Source organism: Canis lupus, chromosome 27, assembly GCF_011100685.1.
Source record: "Canis lupus familiaris isolate Mischka breed German Shepherd chromosome 27, alternate assembly UU_Cfam_GSD_1.0, whole genome shotgun sequence".
Taxonomy (NCBI): Eukaryota; Metazoa; Chordata; class Mammalia; order Carnivora; family Canidae; genus Canis; species Canis lupus.
In genome coordinates this window covers 30,056,050-30,079,402 of record NC_049248.1, presented here as the reverse complement: position 1 = coordinate 30,079,402, position 23,353 = coordinate 30,056,050, and the positions used below count along the sequence as shown (strand labels likewise).

General features: G+C 36.0%; 1 protein-coding gene across 5 annotated transcripts in view; it reads right to left on the bottom strand.

Annotated features, from left to right (window-relative positions):
* Positions 1–23,353, bottom strand: part of BICD1 (BICD cargo adaptor 1) — a 225,722-nt gene that overhangs the window by 15,478 nt on the left and 186,891 nt on the right. For 3 of the 5 annotated variants that reach the window (XM_038577218.1, XM_038577219.1, XM_038577221.1), the window contains exons 6-7: positions 23,117–23,268; positions 20,218–20,425 (exon numbers count right to left, since the gene is read on the bottom strand). In XM_038577218.1, coding sequence (XP_038433146.1) covers positions 20,218–20,425; positions 23,117–23,268 — 360 coding nt within the window. Of the gene's footprint in view, positions 1–18,930; positions 19,125–20,107; positions 20,426–23,116; positions 23,269–23,353 lie in introns of those variants that run through there. The other 2 variants (XM_038577222.1, XM_038577220.1) reach the window with 2 other exon arrangements.

Below are 23,353 nucleotides of genomic sequence, written 5' to 3'. Positions count from 1 at the left end.
ACATCACCAGGCAGTTAAGATAGTAATTTGAAGGCAACCAATTACTTCAAAAACACAAAACAGGGTAAAAGGTGCAAGAATGGGGATGATATTCAATTTCTATAAATTGACGAATAGGGAGAGAAAGTCTGATTATAGGGTTTTCCCCTCAGGCTTCTACCACTTCTAACTTCCTACTGCAGTTTAGAAAATGAACTAATTTTCTAAAAGTCACTGCCTTACAAAGTCTCATGAGCCCACTGGTGGCCGTTTGGGAAGGGAGGGAGAACCTCATGTGGAAAGAGGCAGGGAACCCCTCTGTGCTTGGGTTCCACACCGGGCTCTGCTGCAGTACTGAGAGGTGGGTGAAAGCTGATCTGTGGAGACCATACCCGGCAGTTGTGTGGCTGTGCGGACGGCTTCCTTGGTACCCAGATGCTCTGTGGGAAGTCGAGCGGTGGCTCTCTGTGGCAGTCTTCTAAAGAATAGTCAGCACCTCAGCCCCTGGTTTTCCAGACCTGACAACTAATGCATCCCCACCATTTCATGAGCATCCCTACCTTCCCTCATGACCACAAACCCCCCAGGTGTTACACACTTCCTATGAAAACCCTCTTTGTCACCCGAGTTTTCCTCAGGCCAAATAATGTAAGTTCTTCACAGGACACATTTTCAACTTGACTCACTCTCCTTCTTGCTCTTTGAGCATGTTCCATTGTGTGCAACAATCTTCTAAAAATGAGGGGTTTCAAAAGGAAATCATGTGGGATAAGAGGTGACTAGTGGAGTAGAGTGGCAATCTTGCCTCATTTGAGATACCCTCATTCGATTAAAAGAGCAGAAGCCTGCATGGCAATTTTTTTTTTTTTTTTTTTTTTGGCAGCCATGTCACACTGCTGTTTCATATGACTTACTTTGCCTACAGATGGTGCTATCAAGTTATGCTTCCTCCATCCTGTACTTGGGCTGTCTGGAATCCCAGTGCAATATTTTAAAAAGGTTTATTTATTTAAGCAATGTCTATACCCAAAGTGGAACTTGAACTCATGACCCTGAGATCAAAAGTGGCACGCTCCTCTGACTGAGCCAGCCAGGCACCTCTCATATACTTTTATGTTTATCTCTAGTAAATCTCACCTTTTCCTACCTGATGCCTCTTTTAGATCCTATTCTATAATCTAGCATATTAACTTCCTCTCCCTCTTTTTTCTCCTTTAAATCAGAAAATGTGATGATCACGACCTTAATATCTTCATCTAAGATTAGTAGCCAATAACAGGGTCGGACTAAGTAGAGACCATATTTCATAAATATCCATCTATGAATTTGGGTCCTTTGAAGATGTCATTCAACAAGTTACGGACCCAAACAATTACATCATCATCTAGAATTTTCTCTATTTGTCTAAAAAATATTGTAAAATACCTGGTTCGTTGTTTGCCAAAATTCAGGTATATTATGTTACCACTTTCCCTGATCTTATGAGATGAAGAATGAAAATAAGTTTAGCATAAATCATTCTTGATGAGCTCATGCTGGGTGTTAGTAATCCCTATTCTATACTGAGCATATGAAACACATTCACTTCCAGAAATTTGCCTAGGATCAGCCTCAAGGTTGTTGGTCCACGGATTAGAGAAACATCTTTCTTTTCCTCTGTATAAAAACTCTATTTCCATATTTCTTCCTCTGACCCACATAGGAATTCACCTTCTCACTTCCATATTCTATTTATCCCTGGGCACCTTTTCCTCTGTCTTTCATAAGGCCATGATTTTTTTTAGCACCTTTCCTTCAACAAAAGTGGGGAGGAGGGATCCCTGGGTGGCGCAGAGGTTTAGTGCCTGCGTTTGGCCCAGGGCGCGATCCTGGAGACCCGGGATCGAATCCCACATCAGGCTCCCGGTGCATGGAGCCTGCTTCTCCCTCTGCCTGTGTCTCTGCCTCTCTCTCTCTCTCTCCCTCTCTCTGTGTGTGACTATCATAAATAAATAAAAATTAAAAAAAAAAGTGGGGAGGAAAGGCATGTGTGTTTTCCTTTCTTTCCCTTCTCATTTAAAAATGGCAACTCACACACTTCAAAAATTGGTGGGAAAAATGAAAATTCATGATACAAACAGCAAACATGCCTCTTGGTGAGACAGTTAATATCTTTGTTAAGTTGGTATACTATTTCCAAGACTGTTAAAGAAAATTTCAGTAATTAAATTTGCCCACTTAAACAATTGCTATCATAAAATGACATTGCTGTTATTTTTCAAATAGATATCACTTTGGAACAAATATGTTATGTAGTTGGAATAAATGGTCCATATTCACTAAGGACCTTTCAATGAGGACAAATGATTAACAGTAGAAAAGCAAGAATGTTTAATGATCAAAGTTATTAAACAGAAGGTTGACAGAAATAGTTATAGATTGTTCTAAAATAACTCCCTAGTGAATGATCAAAGTATAGAGACATTCTCATTTGTGTCCTTATGGGAGATAAAAGGATATCCCTCTTTCTACTTTCTGCACACCTGGCCATATCTTCCAAACTATTCATTAATTGGGATTTGGGCAATGACAGAAAAGGAAGAATAGGAATAGGAATAGGAAGAATAGGAATGCTCAAAGAAGAGGAAAGGATGAGAAATAATGGTAACATGTAATATTTGTCAAGTGTTTTATCTATGCAGATATTAGGCTAACACTTTATATGCAATGGCTCTTTAATCTTATAGAGAAGGTTTTTATATTTATTTTAGAAATGAGAAACTAGACCTAAAGAGGTTAAGGAGTTTGCATATGGTCACCTTCTGCATGATTTTTATAGTGAACAAAAGTTTTTTAGTGCTCACAAAATTCAACAGAGTTTGGTTGTCATAATCCTCATCTTAGAGATCAGGACACTGAGAATCAGAACGGTTAAGTGATTTTCTTAGGGCCCCTGGAGAGAGTGGCAGATGAGAACACGAGCCCAATGGAATGCCCCATGGAGCCTGTAATGGACTAAATTGTGTTACCCCAAATTCATACATTGGAAACTCTACCACTACCATTACCACTACCTTTTGAGTTTCTTCTCAAAAGAAACTACTTTTGGAGATAGGATCTTTATTTTTTTTAAGATTTTTTATTTATTTATTCATGAGAGACACACACAGAGAGGCAGAGACACAGGCAGAGGGAGAAGCAGGCTCCATGCAGGAAGCCCAATGAGGGACTCAATCCTGGGTCTCCAGGATCATGCCCTGGACTGCAGGCAGCGCTAAACTGCTGAGCCACCTGGGCTGCCAGAGATAGGATCTTCAAAGAGGTAATTAAGTGAAAGTGCTACTGTCAGGATGAGTCCTTATCTAGTCTGATTGGTAGCCTTATGAGCAGAGGGGATTGGAAGGTTTAGAACACAGAGACACCAGGGATGGCCTCACACAGGCCATGTGGGGACTCATGGAGAAGGTGGCCATCTACACACCAGGGGGAGAGGCTTCAGGAGAAATTAAACCTGCCCAAACTTGATCTTGGACTTCTAGCTTCCAGAATTGTGATTAAATACATGTAGATTGTTTAAGCCTCTCAGGCTATGGTCTTTTGCTATGGTAGCCCTTGCAAACTAATATGGAGCCTTTGTACTTGCTCCAAAGTGGAAGCAATTATCACCCCGCCTCTTACCTCTTACCCTGCCAACAGTACCTTGTTAGTCTAAGTAATCTGAGAACAGCCAAAGTTCTCTTATATTTTTCTAAACTCTGAACAGTCTAAGGGTTGGGACAAATACATACATTTTAATTCAAAAGGCCAGAAGCACAAATTCTAAATTAAAATCTGTACTCGAATTTCAGCAGACTTTCTTCATAGCAAAAAGCATTTTAGAAATGAGTGTTCAAATCAGTGGTACTGGGCAAAACTAAACTGATGATAGGATGTGATATTTGAGTAACTGATAGAAAAATACAAATTTCTAGGCACTGTGCACTGAAGTGGAGACAGAAAAATCACATAAATATTAAAGAAAAGCCTTCCAAACTTGGGAATTCTGGATATTTGCGGATAGTTGCACAAAGGTGCTCCCCATAATTAGTTACTGACATACTTAGGGATGCACCCAGGTCTTAAGTGAGGGCTTTACACAACAATCCTTGGGAATGGATAATGGATATATCACAATTTTCTTCCATCTGCCAACGATGTAGAAATTCTCTGTGGTCTCCTTGTCTTCCTCCTCATTCCTATTCCCTTTCCCCTGTGCTCTTCAACTTTCCTCCATTTCAGCATGAGATTTAGAGTCCATTGTAGATAGACCTTTGTAGTTTAGATCCCTGCTCCATCAAACAGTAGCTGAGGGACACCAAAAAAGTGACTTAACTGTTCTGAGCCTCAGTTTTTCTGTTAAGTGAGGACATTACATACCACTTTGCAGACAAGGTGAGAGAATGTCTGTGAAAGCATGCAGCCAAGGATCCGCTGACAGGAACTAGTCATTGATTACACAAGAGGGACCAAGGGGAGGAGTCAAGGTGACCTTGAGGTTTTCAGCTTCAAGAAACAAAGTAAATGCTATTGACAATAATGAAATTTAGAAAGCCAAGACAGACCATGTGATGAAATCATTTTGACAATGATATCTTTTTTTGCCCCTATCATTACATTCATCTGAAATGCTCTTTTCTTGGACTATTCAGAACTAATAAGTTTCATCTTTATTCCCTACCACCCAGGAGGAGGTGTCTGCTTCTCCTAAACTCCTTTAGAACTTATGGCATCTCCTTTAGCATTGTTGCATACAGCTTTGACCACTGCTGTCCTTGCAGTATATCTAATCTCCCCCATCACTCTATGTGGTTTAGGAATAGAAACGACCCTGCCTTATCATTCTTAAAATTCTTTGTTTTCCCACAATAGTTTGTTTATAGATGCATGTGGTGAAAAATACTGCTAATATACTGATTTCACCTTCCCTAAAGCATCTTTGGATTGATTTCTTTATTAGTACTTCATTAATGCTTTGTCTGATGGAGCCATTTGAAGAAGCAAGAGCTTACAGTTAGGCATTCCTGTCATCATAACAAACATCTTTCTAATAAAAGAAATAAGAAAGGAAATACTATCTGATAAAGGTTTTAAAACTAATTTAGTAACACTGGGTGATTAATTATTATTCTTTGTAATCTTAAGACCTTGACATATAAATCTTGAAAATAATTTTAATTGCCATTATTTAAAGTATGTCAAATAATATCAATACTGAATTATTCCTCACTAAATCTACAAAATGATTAATAGTGTGTTAGTGAATTAACAGAAAAGTTAATGGTAAGAAGCATCAAAATACATTGTCCTAATAGTAACAGCTTGAACACTTAAGGAGTCCTATGGATGCCTATACACATAAACTGAAAAAAACATACAGAGTAGAGAATTAAGGAAAAAAATAAATATTTAAAATTGAAACACTTTATAAAAAAATAAGGAAAGCATGAAATAGAAACATTGACATAAATATAAACAGTAATCAGGAAAAGTTGAAGTAGTTTTTAGAAATCTAATGATGAACTTAATGGTACATTGACACAAATAAAAATGGAGAGCTGTGAACAACTTTTAGCATTTTATAATCAAACACATAGAGTTGGCTATCTCATCCCTTTTCGCCAAACATATGACATATCCTGTTAATACATTAGTTTCTCTAAAAGCATCCAAAGATAAGACAATAGCCTTATTTCCGACTACTCAGGAGTATAATCTGCTAATTCATCTCACCAGACACTTCCGCCTTATCTTTCCATCAGTGTTTAACACAGCAAATTCCATTATAGGTTTATGCCCTTGATAGTCAGAAACAATCATTATTCATTAAAATTTTCCAAAGCACAGTAAAGACAGGATTGTTGAAATATATAGAAAAAAAATTCAATGTAGACGATGCAAAAATATGACCTGATAACAAATCTTAAAAAAAATCTGGCTCTGCCTTTGTGCAAATGACAACGGCATACAGTTTATCACATTTGGTGACAAGCATTAAAATTGTCTTCAACGATGTAGAATCAGAGTATGACTTGCGAAGAAGAAGAGGGAGCATTTTTAGACCTTTCAGTCATCATAGATAGGCAGAAACTTTCACCCAGCTTTCCATTTGCTGTCCTGATGGATATCATATGACTAGCTGATAAAACAAAGCAATATTCACAATCTATTTTTTATTTCAAACCTTGCAAAAGAGAAATATACAAATGCTCTGCAGTATAGTCAACTTTCTGCTCCTGAACAATGTACAATGAAACCAAGAGCATGTGTATAATCAACTGCCTACAGTAGAAAGACAGAAGATAAATTTGGGGGAGGGGGTGATAAAATACAGTGGCACCAAGAGGTAAAAGGACATTTTGCTGCCAGATTCTTACACCAATTAAACACCCGTTGAAAACACAGCTTTTCGTTCAGAAATGACCTTCCCAAGAACAGTGTCAGCTGGCACAGAATTAACTCAAGGTGGCACGATGGTCTGTTCTCATTCAGCAAAGTCAATAATAGCATGGAGCGGATGAAGACCAGCTATACCTTTGAAATGTCAGAATTAATTCATCATCAAAAAGACACAAAAGAGAAATTAAGTTAAACTACAACCAAAAACCCACTAAAAATATCCATTGGAAAATATATCCCCTAAAGAAAAATATATGAGACACCACTCAGAGAAATGTGTTTGATTTTCTTATTTATATTTTTTCATCATTAAAAAAACCCAACACTAGAAAATATTCTGAGAGGTTCAGGGCATCCTCCTCTGTAAAGTGATGGATCTGAAAATTATAGGTTTTCACCAATGTCAGTTGTTTCTTGGCTTTTTTTTTTTTTTTTACTTTTCTTAGAAAAGAGAAAATTCTTATGTAATCCATATTTTTTGGAGGAGACATTTCAGAGACCCCCAAACTAAACCAAGTGTTACAAAATGCACTACATCCTCCCAAGCAAATTAAACCACAACTCAATGAAAGGAAAAGCAATATATTTAAATATTAAATATTTAAATAATATTTAATTTATGAATTTTTATTAAATATTTAAGTAGTACTTAAGTAATAATATTTAATATTTACAGAAGATGTTTATTCATTTTTCAAAGAAAAGAATAAGGACTTACAAAGACAAGCTTCCTAATGTAAAAGTATTTGACTTATAGAAACTTATTTGAAGCAAAGCTACTCAGGAATAATTCTATTAGAGAAAATAAGGTTCACCTGCAGGTATATAGCCAACTTACCTCTTTTTGCTTTTGATGTCAAGTAGTGCATAAAAAGAGAAAAAAATTTATGTTTAACTGATTCTATTGTCATTACATAACGGCTTATTCCATAAATACCTACTCAGAGTAAGTGACTCTTCTATCCTTTTTTTTTTTTTTTTTTAAGGACATATGAATAGAGGTAGATCCAGGACTGCCTGGACAGCCAGAAATAGGTATTGTAAGTTGCACTAGCCAGTGTCCTCACTGGGATGTCTGTGCCAGAGTCTTGGGTGGTACCCCCTCCTACTCTAAACTTTGAATTTCAGAGCTTATGATCTAAACTGATCATAGACTGATTCTATTTGTAGCAAGATATACTCTTATGTGCAATGAAGAATTGAGAGACAAGGCTCAGGTTAGAGCAAAAAATGGACTAGATGAACAGCATCAGAGCAACAAAAAAGTCCTTGACGAGAGGAAAGTTTATCCCCTTCAACTAAAAAAAGCAACGGTTTTACATCCACCAAAAGTAGGTTTAGCTAAAATGACAGTCCTGCTCTAAATCAGTATCCTGTAAAACAAACACATATATTTTCATATAAATCTATCAAGACAAATATTTGAAATGAGAGTTGTTTAACTATTGTAAAAGTAACAATCTAATCTAGTCCATCTATGGAGAACCTTTGCGCACTAATACATAAGAGGCCAGCTTTAAAAGCAGTCATTCAGAAAGAGATCTGATTTATGGTCTGGAGACACAAAAGTGACATAACCTATACACCAAAAAAGAAAAAGAAAATCCCCAGAGTCCAGTAATGAGCAAAACTGAAACGAACTGGGCTTTCACATGTCCAGTTCCTAAAAACTTTAGGATTTGTGATATGGAGAACATATCAATGATTGTTTGTTTTTGGCTGAGAGGTGACAATTAAAGGACAGTAAAATTAAGAGTTATATGACATCTTTATGACTTTACTTTTTTAAAAAAGTAAACAATAGAAAGGAATAAAGCAACAGTTTTGAGTTGTGCTTTTCCTTTTTCCTCTTGTATCTTTCAGGCACAATACACTGGGGAAACAGCCCAGGAAAACACATGAGCATCAACAGATGACAGGGGTGTATAGAAGGGACATACAATTGTGCAAAAGGAAAACCGGTGTGGCTGGATGCTCCATTATTATGTAATGAATACAGTGCACTGTGAATCTTTTCTGGTTGATTAAGCTCTACAAGTTTAATTACTAGGTCACTTTATGTAGTCTAGGTGCAAGTGCTATGGAACTACATTTTCATTACATCATTTAAAACAAAGGAACTAATAGCAAGTGTAGCCTTTCCATGAGCATTACAACTCCCGATCATTTGCACACACTCATAGAGAACTCAGGCTGCTCCTTCAGACCCGGATCAACTTGCTCAGAGCTCAGGAGTTATTATCATGAACAAGTTCTGATAATTTGTATTCATAGAATCAGAGTCTCAGAACTGGGAGAAGTTCCTTCAGTATTTCTTCACTTTAACTATCTATATATATTGTTATTAATGTAAAGGAGAGTCTACGCTGTTAATCTCAAGATTGGCTTTGCTGGCACCTATAGTGGCTTTTTCTTACTATGTTTTTCTTAGTGTTCTTTGTAAATAGAAGATGTCGAAGTTTGGACATAACATCCCGGGAAATGCTTATGATCAGAGGGTTTGTTGTTGCTGTTTTTTTAAATAATAGAGGTTGTTATGTAGTTACAGTGAGGGCAAATAGTAGAATACAATAAGCTAGCACCAGCAGACTGGATTATGTGTAAACATAGCAGAGAAGATGCTGGTGGCCATTTCCCCCTGGCATACAATGAGGGAGAGGTCCCAGCGGAGCTGAGTACCGAAACTCTATTTTGCACCGGGGGCTTTGGGATAAAAAGGCAAGGCAATGCCAATGATAGACAGTTGTAGCACCCAACATCCACAAAGGATACAAAGATACTAAGGGTTAAGTGCTGTAGGTAAGTAATTGATGGCAGGTTGGTAGATAAAAGGTGTTCTCTGACTTGATGGTAGGGAGCATGCACAATTAGAAAGTAGTAAGAGAACACGAGCAATTTCTTAATTTAGTACTTGGTCTAGTTTGTCATTTGGGGGCAGAGCCTAGTCATTTCAGTGAGTGTGAATCAGAAGCTATGATCTACAAACCAATCCTAGAAGTGTGTTTCTTTCATATTTTGTATCTCCCTATTGATATTTTTAGTGAGCTAGAAAGTGTCCTTTGGGCAGAGTCAGGAGAGGAAGGCAATTATTGGCTGGAATGTCCTGGGCCTTTTATGTGTCTCAGCCATCTGTGTCCCCTCATTACCCCTCCAGACTCAGCCACTTTCTGGGGGCCTCTATCTTCAGCACCACATGGTTGGACTCTGGTGGCCACAAGTATGACCCAACCACTTTGGCCCTGAATATGTAATTAGGTATATCAAAAAGTGATGTTTTCTTTCACTTAATGGATATCTTAGGGAAAGATTTTAGTTTTTTCCTTGAAGCATTTAATAAGAAATTTTCAATTTCCATGAATTTAATAAAATATTAATAAAACTTAAAAGACTTTAAAACTACATAGTTATACTAAAATCATCAACAAGGATTGAAAGATATTATCTAATGTAATATGTCCATTCCTTCTGCAATGTTGGTTTTCATATGGATCCCTTCAGTGATCCTTCTATCATCGCTTATTTTGCTTACAATGCTTAGGTTTTGAATATGGAATCTATTAAGAAAATTTAAGTTCTGAATAGTATACCTGATAGAGGAAGCAGTGGAAACAAAAACAAAAATTAAAAAAAAAAATAAATGAAAATGCTGACAGAATTGTGGCCATCAGATGTTCCATTAATCACTGCATTATTTATTGAGTAGCTTCAGTATGCACCATGAAATTATTTACTTAGTATTATCTTTATCTTTTCTGTTATCCTGGACAAAAGGAAAACACATGTGACCCATCTGGAAAGAGTTCTTTTGTGTTTTCTGTCTCTATATAGTATCATTAAATCCTGCCATTTAAAATTGGCAGGATGCATTATAAACATTTTCAATGTACTCTCTACTTAAAATAAATAAAACAGATTTTTTTATAAGCTTGATTACACCAATTTTTTTAAAAAAATCAAGTTGTATTATTATCTTAAGAATATTTAAGACATATAGTTTCTTAGGCGTACCTAAACAATAGGAATTAAATTGTAATATTGACAAAGAGACCTAGGAACAAATAAAACAGGTGTATAAAGAAGAGTCTACAAACAATTACTATGAACCTGTTTAAAAGAGCATTGCCATCAATCAGAGACAAACAAAGCAGAATCAATCTGCAACAAAAAACATTTGGCCCAGTTTTTCATTTCAAAAGAAAACCTAAATATGTGCCATCTTAAGTCTTATTGTACAATTAGATGCTAGTGAGTAAAATTTTAGGTTTCTGTGCAGATACTATATCTAGTTAAAACCATTGGTAAGTAAATAGATCTAGAACTATACTGTCCAATACAGTAGCAACTAGTCAAATCTGGCTATTGAGCATTTGAAATATGGCTAGTTCAAACTGAGATGTATTCCACCTGTAAAATATATGCTGAGTTTCAAAGTCTAAGAAGAGCAGGACATAAAATATCTCAAGAATTGCTTCTATCAATTGCATGTTGCAATGAAAATATCACGGATACACTGTGTTAAAAAATATTACTAAAATTAAGTTCATGTATTTTATTTTACTTTTCCTCATATGGCTACTGGATTAATATTACTTATCTGGTTTACATTATTTTTCTACCAAATACCTCTGGTCTAGAAGGTGAAACATTCTGTGGGCCATTTTATTGTTTGGCAAGATATATTTCTATTCTATACATGAAAACATTTCAAGCTTTCATGAAGGGCTCAAGTATCTTCCTTGTTCTCCATAACGTCTGGTTAAAAGTAAACAAAAAGATGAATATTGACATAAAGAAAGCCAAGATATACTAAGTGGAAAAAAATAGCATGCATAACAATGTTTGTGGTTGTGCCAATGTTAATACATATATAATACATAGTTGTAATTATATATGTACATATTTTTATATATTTGGCTTGCACATATAGAGAATGTTTCTGGAAAGACACAAGTAGTCTGGGAGAGAGCTACTTTATATTTTTCACCCTTTGAATTTTGAACCATCATTATCTTTGAAAATATACTTAAAAATTATTTTAAAAACAGATAAAAAGGAATAAAAGAAAGTAAAAAGGAAAGCCTACATATTTATATGTAATCCTTTATTCCATACTACATTGATTCATAAACTTTGCCCTGTAAAGTGGATATTTTCTTATGATTGCCTTGATTTTTAGGTATCCATATATAAAAATAGCCAAATAAAGAAACTTCAAGATTATATTTATATATATATCTCATATTATACACACACACTGCCTAAATTAAATAATAAGAGAAGTGAGTAACTGACTTGCAAAGTTCCCAAATGCAACTCTTTGGGAGATTTTATTATATTACCTACAGTGAATCACATCTGCAAAAACACTATTTATAATCTATATATTAGAAGAACTACATGTATAGATGATAAACCACAATAAGGCCATATATTTTGAGATACAGTAGGAAATTTGGACTCATTATCAATTATCTACCAAATTGATGACCTATTATTATGTGCCAGGTACAGTGCAAGATCCTGAAGATTAGAAGATCAAGGAGCAAGGTTCCCGCCAAAAAGCTTATAGATTCATAGAGGAATGTGATTTAAGACACAATGCCTATGCCATCTGTAGTGAAGCAGAGGAGGAGGCCAGTAATTCTACCTAGGGAATATAAGGGATCAGAAAAGTCTTCATAAATTGTATGCATTTATGTACACAATGGCAAAACTGGTGTATATGATACCTAGAGGTTCGACACTTTGTAGGAGAAAATAAGAAAGGGGAAAAATCTTAAAATTCTAAAATATTTTTATATGAAATTCAGTTAATCAACTGAATGAAAACCAAAACATTCGGTTAAATTACGGAATATCAGGTATTTATCTAAACAAAGCAAACATGGAGCTATTGGGGAAAAAGGAGATACATTTTTCAGGTTTCAATTGTGTACTGTATCTGTTATCACAGAGACAGAGGGAATCTAATGAAGAGACACATCTCTCAGATGACATTCTTAACATTAAACATTCCAACTCAAGTTCATTCTATAGTAAAAGATTTCATGTAAACATGGAATTGCTCCTTGAAAAAAGACTGAAAAGCAATGTGAGGGTGTTGGACATTTCCACTGTAAAATGAATCATGACTAACCCAGCAAAAGAAAAATACTCCTGCAGCATGTATGTTACACTAAAATTTGAAAATATGAGCCAATTTCTAATTGTATATTACATTGGGCCCAGATAGAAACATGTATATTTAAACATGTGGTTGGCAATTTTCTGACTTAGTATATTTTTAAAGATTTTATTTATTTATTCATGAGAGACACAGAAAGAATGGGAGAGACATAGGCAGAAGGATAAGCAGGCTCCCTGCAGGGAGTCCAATGTGGGACTCGATCCCAGGACCCCAGGATCACAATCTGAATCAAAAGCAGACGTTCAACTACTGAGCTACCCAGGCATCCCTGAATTATTTTTTATTTAATTTTTATTTTGTTTTGATACCAAACTAGCATCAGAAAATGCCCAAGCCTTCCTCTGCAGAGGAAGCTATATTAAGAGAAAATACAAGCCTAAAAGATTGCAAGTTTCAAACAGAATGCCATTCACTCCAGCTATTTCAAGAATTGAACCCTCTGGGGAATGCGGCTGGTAGGAAGTATAGTGATATGGGGAAGGGCAACTCACAAAAATGGAGAAACCCCTAGAGGAAAAAAATATATATTAGGAAAAAAAACCCACTGAGGTTGTCTGCTAGTTCAGGAAATCCACTCAAATAGCATCCATTGGGCTCCTACAAAGTGAGGGAGGTTGAAGGAGATAGGCAGTTAGAGTAGGTTTTGTATACGTGGGACACACTGGCTCTCAGGTATGGTTGGACTTCTCTAAATGCAGACACGTGTCAACATTAATTCCGAGTTTCCACCACCTCTCATCTGCACATTTCATAAGATTCCCTATCTACTTCTTTACTTTACATGTTGGCCACATCCAATCCATTCTCCACCTTGCTATCAGAGCAATCTAATATAATGAAAACCTGGTCTTATTCTTAAAACTGCCATCTATGTCCATGGAATAAGGTCCACTCTCACTAACCTGTCAATTTTCAAGTCCTTGTTTGTCTTTCCAGTATCATTTCCCATCATTCCCAAATCCCGCTCCAATTTCTAGTCCCCAAGATTGTGGCCTTTGCACAAGCTGACCTCTTGTAGAAGGCTCTTCTCATTACCCACTCCTGCATCCCTATTGTTTGCCAATCAAAGTCTAGTCACTTTGCATGACCAGTGCTCACATTTCTTTTGGGAGAATGCTCCTAACTACCTCGACTCCTCTGTTTATTCTGGGAACATCTATTAACATCATTACTTATTTAAAGCACAGGGATGATGATTCATTTAAATTACATGTATCAAAAGCCAAGAGAAGTGCCTGACACATAGTGGTAGCTCAATACATTCTGTTAAATTTTGATGAATGAGTGAATGAGCGAATGAGTTAGGGAAAGAAATGTGGTTTTGGTACATGCTTCAGAACACAAAATGAAATATAAAAAACAGACAAATGTCTTTTGAATGTAGTGAAATGTAAAGGCAAGTTTCACTAATGAACATGTTTGTGTCTGTTGTTGACTATAACATCTAAAAGGGTGATCATGTTAACACATTTCTGTGAGCTGCTTTAAAAACTGGCAAAATTTAAAATATCACACAAAATTTTCAGATTTCAAAACAATACCATTCTCTTACACTCATTCAGTAATGGTGTGAGAGAAAGAGAGAAGTAGGGAGGGACAGCCGGAATTAAAATGATAGGGGAAAGCAAAACATCCAAAAGGAAAAGCAACTACATGGAAAACACAGGGTGAAGAGCAAATTGCTTAGGCCATTACTTCAAGAAGAGAGTTCAAACTTGTTTTATCAAGTTTGAGATTTCTTGTATATCTTATTGCAATATTGTGATTTGTAAGAAAGATTTTATTTGGTTGTCATCCCCAGTTCTTGGCTCACAGCTCTTAAAATCCTTGGAATTTCCTAAATGTTGAAAGTGACAAAGGTGTCCTCAGTTATTTTAATAAAGTGACCTTAAGAATGGTGGCTGGTTGCCACAAGAATCAAGAGAACATGCCATGTGATTGGGCGGTTGGGATTTTTAGTCTAGTACTCAACCTCCAGGGAGGGGAGATGGGCTGAAGGTTGAATCAATCACCAATGACCAATGATTTGATCAACAATGCCTATGTAATGATACCCCCCATAAAATCCCCAAAGGACTGAGTCAGTGAATGTGTGGAAATTTGGGGAGAGTGGTGTGCTCTGGGAGAGAACATGGAACTCCAAGTTCTTTCACCATACCTTGCCCTACACTTCTCTTCCATCTGGCTGTCTCTGAGTTATATCCTTTTATAATAAGTTAGTAAACTAGTAAGTAACATATTTCTCTGAGTTCTCTGAGGTACTCCAGCAAATTAATGGAATCTGAGGAAGGGGTCATGGGAACTCTGATTCAGAGCCAGTCAGTTAGAAATATACATAACAACCTAAACTTTGGACTGGCGTCTGAAGTCAAGGAAGGGTCACTTGACCCTCTAATCTATAGCCAGTTGGTCAGAAGCACAAGGAATAACCTGAGCTTTCAACTAGAGTTTGGAAAGGAGGAGGGGCAGTCTTGTGGGTCTGACACCTAACACACGGACTCTAATGGTACTTCTGGGTAGACAGTGTCAGAATTCAGTTGAATTGTAGCACACCGGGCTGGTGTCTGAGAATTGCTTGGTATAGTGGAGAAACCTCCACACACACACACACAAACACACACACATTGCAGTTGGGTTCAGAAACCTAATTTACCTGCACAAATCATGTGGTCAAGTCTTTCCTTATAGAAATAACATCTCTTGCCTATGAATTACATGGACTCTTTTCACATATTCTGGCAGGCTGATTTTAATTATTAATAAAATGGTAAGATTTTCTTCTTTTCTTCTTCTTCTTCTTCTTCTTATTATTATTATATAAATAATATACAACAGACATTTATATTATAAATAATATAAAACAACCAATGGTTTTATGAAGATATACTACCTGCTGCCTGATTGTAAACTCATTGATGACAACAGGGTCCTTTTTGACTCAAATTATCAAGGCTGGTAGCCATATAGGTGAGAACAATGGAGTTTGTATGCCAAGATAAGGACAAAGTTAACAACAATAAAGCCAATAAGCTAAGGACAGAAACTCTGAAATTTGGGGGGATGAGGCAGCAGAAACAGTCAAAGTCAGAAGCCAAGGCCAGAATTTTCCTCTAAAAGATTGTATTAATGTTGCAAATCAATTAGTACAAAACAATCTATTAATTCTGAAAATCAATGCCCCATTCCAGAGTTGATTCTCCTGAAATTGAGAAATTGTGGCTTAAGAAGATGGAGTTTTCTGCTGAGCATCTCATAGAAATAAAATCTATTTGAAAATATTCCTTATATATGGTAAATAATATTTTGTGTTTTGTGTTTTAAATTTTTAAGTGAGACTTAAATCTGTCATAATTCCTCAACAAAAGGATCCAAACCAAATTTAACTCTGTATTTCTACTGAAATGATTTAATTAAATTACTTCAATGTTCCTCAATAGAAAACAATCCACTTATTAGAATAATAATAATCACCTACAAAGATATATTATGACTACATTTTAGAAAACTTAATCAGAAAACATTCTAATAAATTAACAGGGAATTGTCCTTTTAAAGATGACTATATATTGTTACTAGCTAGTAAACTTTATAATTATCAGTAACTTATATTAAATTCATGAATTAAAAATACTTTACAAATCTATTCTTTTCCATTGGTTTAAGATATTTTTTGTAGAGAATATAGGACTGGAGATATATGCCATATTTTCCTTTTCTTGGCTTATTGTACACATTTTATACAGCAAAAGCATCATAAATAATATTTAATATGCCTTACCCAATACAGTTCAGTCCACAAAAAATAATATATATTGTCAATAATACAAATATTTTTAGAAGTTATAGTTTGTTTGGTGTAGGTAATTAGTTACTTTCTATAGTAATTGATTTAACCAAAACTTTTTAGAAAATGTTGCTTGGTTGATCTAAAAATTTATTAAGAACTAATCTGGTTGGGCCTATGATACATAACTGAAAATTCCTTAGGCTGTAATAACAGCTTTACTTCCTCCCCTCTGTAGTTACTTTACCTTCAAATAAATGGTTAAAAATGTAAGGTTTATCAGCATGCTACATTGTCATTATAAGGATTTATTGGCCTAGTGATGATTCTGAATGCCATATTATTTGTATCTCTAATCTTGTATATAATAATAATTTCTAAGGCCAATGGTATTTTCTAGATATTCAAACCTAAAGAATTTAAGAGAACATAATAGTACTCTCATTCATGTATGCTAACTAGCCTTAGAGTTCTAAGATGTGTACAATGTGCAATAAGTAGTAGAAAGATTAAGAGTGTATAAAAACAGGAAAAATGTTTTACAAGACTTTTGGTACACTGATATACTCTCTTTAACAACAATATCAAAGTGGAGCACAAAACACAAAGATGTTCATAATTTTAGCCCAGTGATCTCGCTCAAGAAAAAAATGAATCGATGAGAAGTTGACTGCATGAAGATATTTCTAACAGCACGGCATAAAATAACAGAATGAATAACTATCCCAGTGGTTAACAAGAGAAGTACTGATTAATGTGGTAACATCTGAAATAAAATTTATGATACAACATCCTTTAAAAATAAAAATGGACAAGATAGTAACACAGAAAAGTTTACAATATAATCTTAATGGTTTTGACAATGTAATGACAATGATATAAATACATATTAATGTAAATAAGGATCAAATGATCATATACAAAATGAAAAATAGCTATTGTTTATTAATTTTTAGTCTGATTGCTATATCACTTTTTCAATTAAAAAACAGTAGGATTACTTACTAATCACAGGATTTCTTTTCTAGATTCTAGTAGATAGTGCTACTAAATCCAGTTGGAACACTAAAACAACTGGTGGGTTTTACTGAAGTTAGGTGTCCTAATGAATCATAACCACTTTGGTGATTTACAGATACTTCAAGGTACTTTTCAAAGGAGTCTGAAGTAATAGGTCATAATAATGAATTATGAAAGTAAGAATGTCCAGCAGAGTTGTTGCTTTTTTCTTTTATTTCTTTTTCTTTTTGGTGTACATTTTGGCTGTTATGCTCATTATCACTACTAATTTACTCAAATATTCTTAGAATGTAGAATATGTGCTATTAATTTCCACATCACACCTTTTAATCCCAGTCAGTAGGCTGATTCATGAATCAGATAAGGAAAGTATTAGAGATCCAAAGGCTGAGGTTTCCAAAAAGGAATTAAGGTAAAAACCAAAGTAAATGAGGTAGGCGATAAAATCAAGGTGAATTAAAAAACAAAATTCTGTGGCAAACTCAAAGACTATAGTAGGGTCAGAAGACAAGTGCAGCAATCTGGGTACCAGTGCTCAGGAGTGATGGGGCTGTGGAAAACTGCAAAGCTTGCCCTGTTTAAAAGCAGTAAACTCAACAGAGCTCTGACAGGTTATTGACATGCATGAGCACTGACCTCGGGCTGCCAGATATTCAGAATTATTCAAGGGAGGCCAGAAATAGATGCTCACGTGAAATCTCTGAGTTTCTAACAGTTAACAACTAACTTGAATTAGTTTTAATTTTTCATTCCCTATGACAACCAGCTGTTATGCTGCCTTTGGGCTTATTTTATTTCATGGACTTCCTGTGTGCTACCTCTGACCTAGAGTTAGCATGCAGGGATTTCTCAAAAGGCTGAACTCCATTTGCCAGAAGTTACATTTTCAACTGAAGCTCTTCATTGGAAAAAAAAAATTTTTTTTAAAGAGAAAGAAAAATGCAAAATGGTGAAGCTAAAAATAAAATGTGAGCATACTGGTAAGCATAAATCAATAAGGGCTTGCAGACTACAAGGATATCACACAAAGATGTAAATGTTTCTGAGGAGCAAAACCTTGGGAGGATTTTTCTTCTATTTTCTCTATAATCATTGAGGAGACATTCTGAGTCACTACAAAAGGAGATTAGCAACTTTTATAAAGATGGCTCCCTTTACTGAAATTACCTTAAAAACGATCAGAACAAAATGACAAAATTTGATCAGGATGGAATAGCTATGAGCTACAAATTGCATATAGGACCTGGGTGTGTGCTCTGCATTATACCTGATGCTAGGTTCCCTTGACCTATCCCGTTCCTTCCAACTCTCATTTTCCATCCTTGGCTGTTAAGAGGAAGCCCCTGGCGACTCCTACGGAATGCTTGTCTGGCCGAGTGGAGGAGAAAACAGGACGCTAAGTGTAAAGGCGTCTTGTATTTCAGGAATTGACCATGGTCAAAGTCTGACTCCATTGATGGGTGGGCATGAGTGGTTGGGAGGAAGGGGAGAGTTGTTTATTCAGCTAATCATTTGCATCACATGCACCCAAGGAAAAAATGTTTACCTGGTGGAGCCACGGTTAACCTTTTTTCCTTGCTGAGCCGGTGCCCTTGGATGAATTCATTCATGGAAGGGGGGCCCTTCAGAAGAAATGATTCTGTGGAGGTGGGACCAGGGGGAACGCTTAATAAATTCTGTAGGTAGGTAGCCCCTGAAGTCCTGGGACGGCTCTGATCACAAAGGGAAGGTGAAAATTGTCTTGCAGGAGATCCAAGAAAATACATATAGGAAACAAAAAAGTTTTACTTTAATTACCTTTCAAAGCCTCACCAGTGACAACATTATTTATATTGGCATTTAATTTTTTTTAACATGTAAATCAAGATTTTTGCTAATTGCTTAGTTTCCATACCAGGATACAACCCTATTTGGAGACTGTATTGGATACTGGAAAAGAAATTTATTATAGTTAGTCAGTTTGCACCGCAAGTAGAAAATATTTCTATTATTTGATTCTTTACTGAAATCTCCTAAAATAAAAATTTTACCATTAACTGAAAATACAGGGTAATTCAACATCCAGGACTCTGTAAAATGGTCACAAAATCAAGCCACTAAAAACCTTGCAAATGATTTCTTTGAGCAACATTCACATACCAAATGAAAAGGCACAAAAACTGCTTTTAAGAAAAAGACTATGCACATTCCATTCCATTCTACCTCAATATAGACATCCCCTTCTAGTCAGGTGTCAGTTTTGGTAATACAGACAAAAGTTTCCCTAAGAGAACATACCCACATCCTTGCCCCATTAAAGAGAAACTGGTAAATAGCACCATTACCAGAGGTACAATGACTTTTAATGTCATGTAAAACACGTAAGATGTAGCTTCATTCTTAATATCCACCTTCTAGCTACCGATTTTTAGGTTGGAGGTAGGGGAGAGGCATATTTATGCATACAAGGAACAGCAAACATGTTGACAGATACTCAAAAATTATATTATGGTTAATCAAGAGGTGAGGGCGTGGGGGACAGAAAGGAATAAATCCACACAATCATCAAAAAAGATTTGATTTGGAAAAACCAACATTAGCGAGGAGGCCCGTTTAGATACCCACTCCCAGTTTGTGTGTCTTCCTTCCCTTCCTCCATCCTCCATGATAAAAGCACATTAATTTTTGCAGTTAGCTAAAAATCTGGCCTCTGCACCATACTATGAAGATCGCTGCATGCATACCTTTTCCTCTGAGTGCCACTGCTGACCCGAATGGTGGGTGTCTGTGGGCCCTGCCTATGCAGGAGGTAAGTGTCTATGGTGGGCACGGTGACTGACGCCTCCCCACTTACTTTAGGGCTGCCGATCTTGCTCTTTCCAAGTTTGCCTTTGCTGCGTCGGGACTGCTCGTGGTCAAACTCTAAGTCCTCCAGCCGCTGGGTCAGGGCAAGTTTTTGCTGGATAGCCATTCGTAACAAAGTGTTTAGAGTCTTCTTCTCATCCTCTGCGGCTGCTAACTGTCTCTGCATCTCATCCAACTGTGTGACATATTCATCACATCTAGAACCCAAACAAAAAGTGGTCAGGAGAAAATCCTGGTGAAATTATACATCGAACTTAAGTTGGGGAATAATGAATTGGACTGGAATTTAGACTTAGAACACTGGTCTTCCCAGAGCAGCATGGAGGGAACCTATCACAGTGGAGAACTGGAAATGATAAAGCAGGTGCAATAATTGATGGTTCATCTATACAATGGAGTATATATGGACACTTATAAGAGGAAACATCTTAAACCCCAAGGACAGAGTTATTGTGGAGGCTGCCCCTGGTGTCAGGAGAATGAACAGTAAAGTCTCAGGCAATGTTCACAGCATGCCAGATGTGTTATAACAGCTTCTTCTACTGTGTAACATTGTAGTCTTTGGAGGGATGTGACAAGTTTGTTATAGACCAGGCTGTAGGATGCAAAAGAATAACCATGTTTATAAAAAAACATTTCCTTCTTTATCTATATTTATGGATTTTGAGTACAGATTGCAGCCGCATTGCTTTCAATATGGCAGATTTGCCTGAATTAGAAAGTTGAATATTTTCAAAGGTTTCTCAACCAGATGATAAAGCAACAGATGTCAAAGAAAACCATGATTTTCTTAGGGTTTGATACAGATATAGCAGGCTGTTAGGAATATCTTTATTCGGCTTTGATGCTCATGCTATAGCAGAAAGATAAGCTCAGTGAGCTTTTTTTCCCTGTCAAAAGTAAAACCTATGCACATAAACATTTGGAAGGAAGAATTAATCACACAATTATTCAGAGACTTTTTTTTTCTGAGTTTACTTACCTACTACTAAGATAACAACAAATACTCTTCATGCACCAGCTGAGAGTTAATGATTTGGTGGAGGTATCTAAAATGTACTATACAAACTTTGAAATTAACACAAGCCTTGCAGCATTTTAAAATAAAAACACTCTAGTGAGAGAACTTGAGATCCAGGTGGGTCCCACTTTCTTTAACCTTAAATGTCAAGAAGCATAGTAGGAATACCATAAGAAAGATTGAGTCCTAGTAAAATAGAAGGTGGATTTCAGGACCCTGGACTTATTTTAATTGCTCAGATAACAATATTTTAAAAAATATTATGGAGAAGGGCAGTTATACATAAAAAGATAAATAATGTGAAAATGTACTATTCGGGAGAAATAATTCTTCTACAAACCAGACTGAGAATGTAAATGTCCCTTTAAAAAGTTGTGATTTCTTGGGATCCCTGGGTGGCGCAGCAGTTTGGCGCCTGCCTTTGGCCCAGGGCACGATCCTGAAGACCCAGGATCGAATCCCACATCAGGCTCCCGGTGCATGGAGCCTGCTTCTCCCTCTGCCTGTGTCTCTGCCTCTCTCTCTCTGTGTGACTATCATAAATAAATAAAAATTTATAAAAAAAAAAATAAAAAAAAAAGTTGTGATTTCTTTTTAAAAGAGGAATATATATATATATATATATATATATATATATATATATATATATATATAAAATGTATATTATCATCACTAACAGAGTCAATCACAAAATGTAAGCTTGAAACTTTTCTCCCCTGATACACAAAGAAGCTGGACAAACTCCAGGGCTCTTATAAAACCCAGGCTTTTTTTTACATTTATATCAGCTACATATAGATTATTTACTGAATCTACAAACAAAGCCATAGTTATGCTTTGTGAATTTTGTACCACATTTGTATCATAGAAGATATATGACTGCTTTTGTTTTGGTACTAATTTTGACAGCAAAAAAAAGGATGGCAACATCTTTGAAAATCTCATGACTTTAGTGGGGCACCTGGGTGGCTCAGTCTGGTTAAGCGTGGACTGCTGATTTTGGCTCAGGTCATGATCTCATGACCATGACTGAGTGTGGAGTTTGGGCTCCACACTGAGCATGGAGCTTACTTGATTCTCCCTTTCCTTCTGCCCCTCCCTTCCATACACACTCTCTTGCTTTCTCACTCTCTCTCTCTAAAAATAAAGAAGTAAATACAGGTCTTGTCAAAAAAAAAAAAAAAGGAAAAGAAAATCTTGGGATTTTGAAACCTTTGAATCAATACATGCTTAATCACTTCAAGCTTAAAAACGAAGTACAGTACCACTGTACTGTGATAATGAAACTGGTAGGGGAAAGTAGTCCCTAATATTTGTCCAATTAATTAGCTAGGCAATGTGAAAAATGTGGTGATATATACAATTACATTTTAATAATTATAATTTATTAATTCATGGTACATTAGTACAAGTAATTAGCTGATACAGTGAATATTGATATTCATAATGAGGGTGTCTTTCTCATACAATACTAATAAGAAGTATCTTTATGTCCTTTAGTCACAGAGATAAATTTCAGTGGTGATAATATAAAACCTAGCTATTTTAGTAAGTACATTTCTCTCCCCTTATCGGAGGCTTTTGGGGAAGTACATTTCTCTCCCCTTATCTAATTCTTTTGGGCACATCAGATCTAGAAAAAAATATCTATTACATTAATTTTAAAGCACTTCTATGTAAAAGAATTGCTTGATCCAGTGTGTCCAGTAGAGGGCTCTGGAAAACAGCACAAAACATTTGTCTTGGCTTTGTCAGAGTAGAATCTCAAATGTTTTCTTCATACCTTATCCTCTTGGACTACACATCAAACAACACTCAAGAGACCCATGTGAATTTTAAAGTCTTTCTTGGAAGAAGAAACTATTACCTTGTTGCAAACATTGCTCTCAGGGATGAGAAAGTTGCTGCATCTTCTTTCAAAGCCTTCAGTTCGTTCCTAAGCTTCGTCATAGTTTCGGTCACCATTGCTTTCTCATTTTCATATTTGTTCTTGAGGTTAGCTAGTGCCACCTCAGCTGTCTGAAGCAGAAAAATCACAATGCTTATGATTTTCATATCAGGAAAACAGATCATACAGATTTGTCCATGCTGGGTCTATTACTTT